At 44.4% G+C, this 10,653-nt stretch overlaps 1 protein-coding gene across 1 annotated transcript in view; it reads right to left on the minus strand.

The window, feature by feature from the left end:
* Window positions 1-425: 425 nt before the first annotated feature.
* The window catches only part of LOC143141103 (protein Jumonji-like), a 15,961-nt gene continuing 5,733 nt past the window's right edge, over window positions 426-10,653 (minus strand). Inside the window, exons 4-12 of the mRNA XM_076302366.1 lie at window positions 10,271-10,389; window positions 7,022-7,092; window positions 6,683-6,797; window positions 6,141-6,246; window positions 5,773-5,955; window positions 5,144-5,274; window positions 4,695-4,878; window positions 4,301-4,408; window positions 426-2,930 (exon numbers count right to left, since the gene is read on the minus strand). Of these exons, the coding sequence (XP_076158481.1) occupies window positions 2,694-2,930; window positions 4,301-4,408; window positions 4,695-4,878; window positions 5,144-5,274; window positions 5,773-5,955; window positions 6,141-6,246; window positions 6,683-6,797; window positions 7,022-7,092; window positions 10,271-10,389 (1,254 nt within the window). The 3' untranslated portion in view covers window positions 426-2,693. The remainder of the gene's footprint in view (window positions 2,931-4,300; window positions 4,409-4,694; window positions 4,879-5,143; window positions 5,275-5,772; window positions 5,956-6,140; window positions 6,247-6,682; window positions 6,798-7,021; window positions 7,093-10,270; window positions 10,390-10,653) is intronic.

Below are 10,653 nucleotides of genomic sequence, written 5' to 3' on the forward strand. Positions count from 1 at the left end.
GTGTGTGTGTGTGTGTGTGTGTGTGTGTGTGTGTGTGTGTTCAAGTGAGATCACTAAGGGGCAGGGTTAAGGACACAAGCGAGCAGAAGTGGAAATTAAAACAAACAAAAACAACCACATGCACTCCACACAGGTTTTTTTAACCATTAGAATTATAATCAACTGGTTTAGCAAATGGTTGGAATAAATACTGTATGTGGTAGCACTTTTACTTTCTGAATCCAGAGTTCTTCACCTCTGTAAGCAAGTAAAACAGAAGAGTGAGTGTTTGGAGAATGGAACTTAAAGGGGCAACACCACAGACAGATTTCAGTGCAGTTTCATCATCCCCCTCTCTGTCCACCCTCCCCTACTCACTGCCCGCTCCCTTTCCCAATCCCTGTGACACAGAATCAGACGCAGTGTGAAAAGCACTGACAGTAATGTGTCGGCAAGTTTTTTTTATTAACCCTTAAGTACAAACATGAACAAAGGAAAAAAAAGGAAAAAAAAAACACTGGCAATAAAATCCAACATGATACCTTTCCCATTTGGAGGGAAAGCTTTCAGATGCAGTGCCAATAAATTAACTTTTGCCAGATCATGAGCAACTTAAACTGTAGAGGAAAGAATCCAAACAAAAACACATGAACAAAATCATAAAAGTAAAAAAGACTGAATAAAATACATCATAAGGCCATAAAAGTTGGACGACCACATATTTTTAACTGTTGTTTGTTGCTGAAAACACCTGACTCTGCTTTTTCATTAAATAATCCTAAAACAGTTCAGTCAGCTGTGAAGGACGATCACCAACAGACGAGATCATAGGATCTCTCCACCTCACGGGGACGCTCAGTGCAACATGAGTAGCTACTAAAATTGTTGAATTTTCAGTAATGAAAATGTAAAAACCTCTTTTTCTTCTCTTTTTTTCTGCAGGTATTTTCCCTTTTCTTTAAAAAAGTAAAGCTAAAAAAGACAAACAAAAATAAGTAGGAGGGGGGAGGAGGTGGGAGAGAGGGAGGGGGGCATTGCTACTCTCCATGTCCATGTCTTTTGTCTCAGTGATGTAAGCAGCACTTAAATTTTACACACACATTCATACACACACACACACGTCCACACACACGCCCACGCACACACGCACACCCGCGCACACACACACACGCTTGTCATTGGAGCAACCCTGTAAGCGTTGGACTCGCCCAGATGGAGACAGAAAGGTAAGGCTTTTCTTCATCTCTCGTTTCCTTCGCACTGCTGCCCTCTCTCTTCCATCGTCCCGCCATCGCCCCCTCCCCTACAATCCCCAACCACAGCCCATCCCACACAAAAGGCTCAAGTATTTAAAGACATTTACAGAATTATGTACAAAAGTTGACTTCTTTCTTTCAATCTTTCTTCTTCCATTGGAGTTGATTTTTTTCCATAAAATCATTTGGGACGCACTCAAAAAAGCAAAAAAGGGCAAAAATATGAAAAGCTAGACAAAAAGAAGATATAAACCTGGCCTCTCAGCCTTTCATTTCACATTCTGCAACCTGTGACTAGTGGCTCTACTTGAGATAGTACATCAGAACACCAAACAATAAAAACAGTTGAAGAAAGAAAATGAAAAAAAAAAAAAAAAACAATAGTAATAATAATATATAATAATAATTATTGTTGACTGGAACAGGTACGAAAACTAGAGGACTGGAATTATGGAATGTTACCATGATTGCACATCTCAAGACGGAGTCTAGCCCTCTGGGAGAGGAGGCCACTCCTCTTTTTTGTTTTTCATTATTCTGTTTTTCTTTTGTATTGAATTACAGTAAGTAACCAATAGCACCATCAGAAAAAAAATCTACTCCTAGCTCAGTCTTTTCTCACTAAACATCAGGCACAGTTTCAACTCACTCCTTTCTATCCTGCCTCACTTGGTCACCATGGCAATGCATGACCAGGGAAACTCTTTTGCCCTTATCTGCCAAAGGACATACAATTGAAATCATAGCAAAACCTACAAGCAGAGATGAAAAGACATCATTTCAAAAGCCTCAACATATTTCAAATAAAACCTGAAAGTAAACCCCCCCAACCTTCAAGTTTCATCTTAGCTGGCTGGAATCCTACTTTCCCCTGTTCCCATTCGGCCAACTCCAGTGAGGTGCTCCTCAGCGAATGGGAAAGTGAACAAGTTCCATTAAAACATACACATCAATAAAAACAGTTTAAAAAGCGAGAAGAGGAGAGAACGTGAGTGACAGACAGACATCTGTGATTCTTTGAGTCGGTTGCGGTCATACTGGAAGAGGAGGAAAAGAGCACCTTTTCACGTGCCAAGGGTCACAGTTCTGCTAGAGTGTGTGTGTCTGCAGTCTATGGGGCAGGGCAAGGGTCAGGGCTGGGGCAGCTGGGATGGGACGGAGAACTGTGACCAGGACACTTAATGCTAAACTCATCTAAATAAAGCATCTTTAGAAATAAACTTTCCAAAAACATCTTTCACACTAGTGCAAAGAAAAGGCAGCTTGCTAATTCCAGGTGAGGAAAACAAACAAACAAACAAAATGATCAGCAAGACTATGCCCTACTATTGGGGAGGTGTATGTGTGTCTGGGGGAGAGGAAGTCATAAAACAGGAGAAGAACTGAGCCATCAAAAAGGGACATTTGGATTTTAGAGTAACAGAGTGTCTCTTTAAATAAAAGGAATATGGCGCCCGCTCAGGACACGAGCGCGGTGCTTTTGGGGAGGTGTGTGTTGTTTTTGGGCAGGTGTGTGGCACTGGGAGGTGGGGGTGTGCTGGGGGACAGGCGGGACAGGGACACCTCGACGGTGGCACGCTTCCGAGCACCCCGCTTGGCCCCTGCCTTGCCAGACCCCGGGGGGCTGTTGCAGTTGTCAGAGCTCTTCACCATAGCCTTCCCACATACCTGATTCACCAGACTATTGATCTGCTCCTGAGAGGAGAGACCAGGAGGAGAGGGGAGTGACCAGGAGGAGAGGGGAGTGACCAGGAGGAGAGGAGAGAGGAGAAAAGAGGAGGAGGATGGAGGCAGAGAGAAAAACAAAAGCATGATGAGATGAAGTATAAATATAATTTGTAGACAAGCACAAGCAGCTACATTGCAAAGGCCCATTTATAGTTCAGGTGACAAGTGTCCCTGAGTAAAATATGTTAGAGTGGAGACTTGGGGCCAAACGGAGCCGGTGTTGTGTGCCTTCTGGTTTTTCCCACCTACTGGTTTCCTTGCGCGTGCTCGCGTTGCTTACCACAGCTGCAGAGTTGTCAAACATTCACAAACAAAATGTTTTAGACAGATTTGAAGTCGCATTTCATATATATCCCATGATCATTGCACTACAACCACTCGTACAAAATACATGTAAAATAAAGGCTATGATTTTGCACACTTTATAGCATTAAACTGGATTCGAACCTGCAATAAATACGCACACCTATGAACCAGACCGACCTATTCAGCGCATTATCTCTTTGAGCTACTCCAATTCTCTGAACACCGTCATCAAATCACCTATCAATTAACCACGCAAGCAACACCGTGGCAACATTTTGTCTTGCATTAGGTGACACAAATGGTATTGCCTTTATCTTATAACTCCTTGTCTGAGCGACTACCAGGCCTATGGTTTTGAAAAGTCAAATGTTCCCTGACAAAGACATTCGAAAATTAAGTTTATTGACTTGAAAAACACGCTAATTTTTGCAAACTCCCTCCATTCAACCCTTGAAGACATCGCGGTCTGGTGCGCTATGTAGATCGTTTCTTCTCTCGTAGGCCTACCATTTAATTTCTCAGAATTTAAGTCTACTAGGCCTACAATAACGTCATCACCAAATACATCTTTTATTTTTAGTTGATTAACCACAAAGAGTAGCATAGGCCTACCTACTGTGCACAGTGCACTGACGACCGTAGCAGCCCAAGGTAACCAGTTGTTTTAGATGAAGGGCAACCACTTGTTTCAGATAGTCTGGACAACATGTTACCTGGGCGTTGCCTACGTTATTAATTGATGGTAGCCTACAATAGTTAATTGTAGGCTGGAGAGAGTCATGCATGTGTTGCTTTTGCGGGATCGAATCCAGTTCAAAACATATATTTTTTTACATGTCTTTTGTCCGAGTGGCTGTAATGTAGCCGAGCGCTCATGGCGTATGAAAAACGACTTCAAACCGACTAAAACAACTTGTTTGTGAATGTCTGACAACTGCTGCAGCGTATGCACGCACAAGGAAACCAGTAGGTGGAGAAACCAGAAGGCACACAACACCGGCAACAGACAGAGCTGATGTATGATTCCGTACCTCATCATAGCGGTACATCATTTTGAGGCCACGGCAGGACTTGTATTTCTCCACATAGTCCAGAGCACACTCCAGACAGAAGACCACATTTTCATTCTCCTGCACCACCTGAGTGAAGGAGAGAGAGAGAGAGAGAGAGCAAGAGAGAGAGAGAGAGAGAGAGAGAGAGAGAGAGAGAGAGAGCGCAAGAGAGAGAGAGCAAGAGAGAGAGAGAGAGCGCAAGAGAGAGAGAGAGAGAGAGAGAGAGGGGAGAGAGAGAGAGAGAGGGGGGAGAGAACAGATAAGGCAAGGGAGAGGTAAAGAAATATTACTTCAGTGCTACAACACCCTGATTAGGCATGTGTGTAACAAGAGCCTGCGCATGCATGAATGTTGACGTGTGTGTCCAGCTCACCATGGACAGGTAACACAGGTGCTGGCAGGTTTGGCACCGCCGCTCGGACGACTCCAGGGCCAGCCACTTGCGGGGCTTCTTACGGCCGTCGCTGGGTGATTGGTTGTTGTCTGGTGTACCGTAGCGGGCGGAAGAGAGGAGTCCAGCCTCATAGAGCTCCTGTCGCTGCCTCATCTCTACATTCCTGAAGGAGGGAACAGAGCACTTACTGTAAGAACGCCCAGCACAGGACATAAGAACACTTGATGTGGACCCAAGAGTTCTAAACTCAAGCACCAAACCTGGAGAACACTCTATAAACTTTTAATGTAGCTATTCAAGTATAAAATCCTCTGAGGATGTCCGAGGTTAGATGAACTAATTAATGTCACTAATGCAACTAATTAACAGACTTTTACTCATAATACAGGCATCAGTAACTGTGTTGGTAGTGCTGCTTGCTTGCACACCTGAGATCTTTGAGAGGAGTGGAGATTGTACTGAGGAGAACGCCATTGTCACGCTTGGCCTCAGCTGTGGCGATCTGGTAGAGGAGCTTCTCCATAGAGAAAGGTTTGGCGATGTGCCGGCATTTCAGATCCTGACAACCAAAACAGCATGGGCTCAGACACGAGATCAAACAGACAGTATTAACAGTGCAGTGAAATGGAGTCAGCAAAAGCAGTTCTTCATAGAGGTTTGTGTAAAACACACATATTTACACATACAATTTATTTTGTCTGTGAATATATTAATGTACTCAAAATAGCCTTACGTATATATAAAGTATACATCACCAAAATGATCAGTCATTAAAACATTATGTTATTTGTAGGATAAGTGTTAATAATTCTGCTATGATTTGGTTTGTCAGAGAATGTCGCTGTGTATCCAACAGATGGCAGCAGAGAACACAAATTACTGAGCAAATTACTGTTCTTTGTGGGACAAGTGCATTAATTGTGTGTGAATGTAGCGTGTGTGTGTCTACTTAAGAGACAGAGTAAGTCAATGAGTCTGTGAAAGAGTTGATGAATATGGATACTGGCTCGATGTGAAGAATCTATTTACTTTATTGTCTGGTGTTTTATTGCGTTACCTTGGCAGTCTCATATCCCAGGTTCATCCACTGGGGGGTGGCGAAGTGCACTGTTTCAGAGACACTGTAGCCACAACACACTTTGGAGACAAATGTTCCAGGGAAGCAGACAACAAACTGACCACTTTGCTGGACCGTCCGGTGCACCCGGATGCCCTCACGAGATAGCACCTCTGGAGAGATCTATAAATAAAACAAGGCCATCCATAAACACACAGAAAGAAAATACGCACAATCTCACAAATTGTGTAGGAGTGTTTTAGCATTCATACTATGACTCTCACTCATGCCATCTGTATGTGTATGTGTGTGTGTGTGCGTATATGTGTGTGTGTGTGTGTGTGTGTGTGTGTGTGTGTGTGTCTCACCATGACGTTTCTCTCCAGCATCTCTAGACCTGGCGTGCCATTGGCCTGCAGAAGTCTGTGCACCACCTTATCAAGCTTAGTCTTCTCCTCAGCAGGAACAGAATACCTGCAACCAAACGCATCATCAAACCTCTGTGCACGTGTGTGTGTGAAGAGACTGCATGCGTGACTGTGTTAAAGCCTGGTGGTAGCAGTGTAGCAAAGCAAAGAACAATATTGTGTGTGTGTGTGTGTGTGTATGTATGTGTGTGTGTGTGTGTGTGTATGAAGACCATTTCCAACAGTCTGATAGATAGAAGGGAATGAAAACACCATTTGCACCGCTAGCTACATCATCTGCGCATGTATGCTCTACTAACAGTGTTGCCAAGGCAACAGCCTGTGTTTTTGATGAGTCATGAGCGCGCGCGCGCACACGCACACACACAGACACCTGCCTGCATTCTAATCCAGCACTGCCTCCTGCTGTACAGCTGGCATGAGGATGGCAGAGAGGAGTCCAGACACCCCACAGCCATCTACCATCTACCAGTAGTACTTACCAAATGCAGTCAGCACCAGTGTGTAAGTAATCAATGTATGGAAGGCGGTTTTGGTCTCGAGACCAGCATGAGGTAGAAAAGACCATGCCAATGTTCAGCCAGGGAATAGTCACCCCTAGAGACATAGAGGAGAGATATTCATGTGAGCTCATGTTACTATATGCATTTCGAAGAGAGATGTGACAGCTTTCCTTAACCCTAGAGCAAACCCAGACAAATCGGTGTTAAGATCAACATGTTGCAGGAGACAAACAGAACTTCTCCTTTGCAATGGCAGCTGATTGGATTGGCAGTGGTAGCATGATGTGCCACTGCATAGTTTTAGGCTGTAGGACTCACCTGGTACAGCACCTAGATGTCGCAGGATGGACCCAGAGTTATTGGGAAGGACTGTAAGGTTCCATCCATGCCTAAAGAAAGACCAAGACAGAAGAGCTCAGAACTGACACCGAGAACAAGGACAGCTCCTTTCCACCGACATAGAACTGGCTCCATTCTGGTTCATGCTACAGATGTGGAACCGTTTGGAAAATTTTGACCAAATATAAATTGGCTCAGAACCTGAAAAGTTCTTTTCAGAGCAAGAACTAAAAAATAGTTTGTCTCCCGCCCCTGTAAACGGGAGTGGGCGTGTCATTCTACATTTCAGGTATGCATGCGACGCCCTCTGCTGATAACACATCCTGGTCCTGTTCAAACAGGTGGAAATGTAGACTGGTTCACTAGATAGCACCAGAGTTCAAAGAACTGAATGGAACTGAATGGAACTGGTTCAAAAAATAGTGCTCTGTTGGTCAAAAACACCCAGAGAGAATGACTGAGCTAGAACATACACTGGCAAAGAGAGAGAAACAGAGAGAGGAAAATAGCTTACAACAGACAGGAAGAGAGACAAGAATTTACAACAAAATCAGAGAAAGAAAGAAAGAAAAGAAAAGAAAGAAAGAAAAAAAAGGGAAAAAAAGGGAAAAGGGAAAGAAAGACAGGGACAAAGTATGTGTAACAAAGAAGGGCAACCTTTTAAACCATTATGATTACTAGAGCACTAACAGGTGAGTTTACCTTGACGGTTAATGTTTACCACAGGTGAGAATACCTTAAAAACCACCTGAATATATTTTGCGATTGATTGATAGATAAGCACATACACGCACATTCTTATCTCCACCACATAAGTGGCAATGGGACATGTTCATATATGCAAATCACATCACTTCTCGACTCTACCCTTTGATGTTGTGCCATCGCACACTACAGTTATGTCACACGCGTGAGCCCAGTGGCCTTTCCAGTTAGGGGCCTGTGTGTGTGTGTGTGTGTGTGTGTGTGTGTGTGTGTGTGTGTGTGTTAGTGTTGCACGGTGTATCGATACTAAAAAGGTATCGCGATGCCTTCACGCAAAAAACAATACGATTTCAGACGTTTTTAGAATCGATACTTTATTAAAATAATAACGTTCTGTGTCTGTGTGAACTGCTGTTCTCACTGCTCCTTTCACGCATCTAGGCAAGTGGGCGTCTCAAGCAGGCAGCTCTGAGTGAGTGAGTGCGCAGCCAACGTCATAGTTCTTTGCCGACAGTTCTAGGCCTTGTGGATAAAACAAAAGGTGCAGTGAAATCTGCAACTATTTCGGATACATCGCGAATTAAGGCAAGCCATCAGGTACACAAAGTCATTTAAAAGCAGTAGGCTACGCATGGAACTTGGCAAAACACCTCGCAGACATATCCCAACATTTTTAAAGAGTTCAAAGAACGACAGGTCAACGAATATGCTATAGAAAACACGACTACATGGTTAGTGCCAAGTTCTTCTCTTATGTTTTAGTCTAGCCTAAGTGAAACGAGTATGGTTCTCTGGGATAAAGCGAACCTTCCTTCATCAATGAATTTTGACGAGACATAACGAGCTGTAATCATTTTGACGAGACATAACGAGCTGTAATCATAGGGTGCTAACGTGATGAAAGCGCAATGTTCACGCCAGAATAACATTACCATAACTTGTAAACGATCTATTTCATGTTCGGTCAGTAGCCTACTACTGGTAATATTTGTCATGGCATGTAGACTGCAATTTGTTCAATAATTATTGCCCAGATGTAGGATAGGCTACCCGAAATGCGCTAATTATTAAAGCCCACAGCATAATACCACCAAAGCGTGTTGAGTCCTAATAATAATAGCGGCGTATTGTTACAGTACGTGCTAGCAAATCATGTTATCAAAGAAATAGACGTAATGTAGTAATGCACACAGATATATTGCAACAGGTAATGGTGTAGGCCTATCTGACGAAGACCTGAGTGGTTGGAACGTCGTACTTGTACACTGGGCGCAAAGAAGACTATCCTCACATTTTCCCCTTTGCAACTGTCAAAGAAATCCCATGAACACGGGAAGGCCTAGGGTAGCCTATACTGTACATCAGATGGCCTAAAGATTAGGCCCCTCTCCATAGTATTCAGTGATTTGCATGCAGTAATTTGAACACTGACCTTGATCTAGCCTAGTTTGGCTATTTAAAGCTACTTTATTGCCAAAACACAACACAATGTAAATTAACTATAACAAACAATAAAGGACTTAATCACAGAAAGTAGGCCTACTATTTTACTGACTATAAAAAAATAATCATTATGTAGGAAGTTTAGAAGTTTAGAACCCAGAATTGACCTACACACTACAAAAGTGCACCAAATTCAACACAAATGACTCAATACACTTGGACGAGGTATGAGTCCTTTCTTCTCCAGATATCTTAGGATTTCGCCGTAGTATCGTTTTAGTATCGAGCATCGTGATATTTATGGCAGGTATTGTATCGAAGTCATAATTTTGGTATCGTGACAACACTAGTGTGTGTGTGTGTGCACCTGTGAGATGAGTGAGACAAGGAAAACAAAGAAAATCAATGATGGCAGAAGACCAAGCACACATGGCTGAGAGTGGATGTGAGAGACAGACGTGGAGTGAGAGGAGGAGAGGACAGGAGGGAGAGAGGACAGGAGGAGGAGAGGACAGGAGGGAGAGAGGACAGGAGGGAGAGAGGACAGGAGGAGGGAGAGAGGACAGGAGGAGGGAGAGAGGACAGGAGGAGGAGAGGACAGGAGGGAGAGAGGACAGGAGGAGGGAGAGAGGACAGGAGGAGGGAGAGAGGACAGGAGGAGGAGAGGACAGGAGGGAGAGAGGACAGGAGGAGGAGAGGACAGGAGGGAGAGAGGACAGGAGGAGGGAGAGAGGACAGGAGGAGGGAGAGAGGACAGGAGGGAGAGAGGACAGGAGGAGGAGAGGACAGGAGGGAGAGAGGACAGGAGGAGGGAGAGAGGACAGGAGGAGGAGAGGACAGGAGGAGGAGAGGACAGGAGGGAGAGAGGACAGGAGGAGGAGAGGACAGGAGGGAGAGAGGACAGGAGGAGGAGAGGACAGAAGGGAGAGAGGACAGGAGGAGGGAGAGGACAGGAGGAGGGAGAGGACAGGAGGGAGGGAGAGAGGACAGGAGAGAGAGAGAAGACAGGAGGAGAATGTGAAATGGAGGAGGGGAGGGCTTGTAGAGCTGGGCTTTCTGCACAGCAGGCTCGTCTCTCACTTTGAAAATGGCTCTGATTTTCCCACAGGGAAGCCGCTTCCGTGGGTGTTCGTGTCCACCTTCCCATAATGCACTGCCACGTGGCAATCCCTCTGCTCCACTATCCGCCAGTACTCTTGCTGCGAGTGAGAGAAAGAGAGAAAGAGAAAGAGAAAGAGAAAGAGAAAGAGAGAGAGAGAGAGAGAGAGAGAGAGAGAAAGAAAGAAAGAGAGAAAGGGGAGAAAAAGACAGCCGTGTTGATTCAGAGACATGGAGAACGGTAAAACCAACTTTGGCTATGTAAGAGGAGATTGCAATAAAACACGGAACACAGAGACAACAGTCTCCAGACAGAAACCTGACCCAGGAAGTAAAAACTTTACTTTTAATAATCTTACTTCAAA

Source organism: Alosa pseudoharengus, unplaced genomic scaffold (assembly GCF_046254945.1).
Source record: "Alosa pseudoharengus isolate Yale_2024_CS ecotype anadromous, Long Island Sound unplaced genomic scaffold, YU_APseudo_1.1 YU_APseudo_1.1_scf_23, whole genome shotgun sequence".
Taxonomy (NCBI): domain Eukaryota; kingdom Metazoa; phylum Chordata; class Actinopteri; order Clupeiformes; family Clupeidae; genus Alosa; species Alosa pseudoharengus.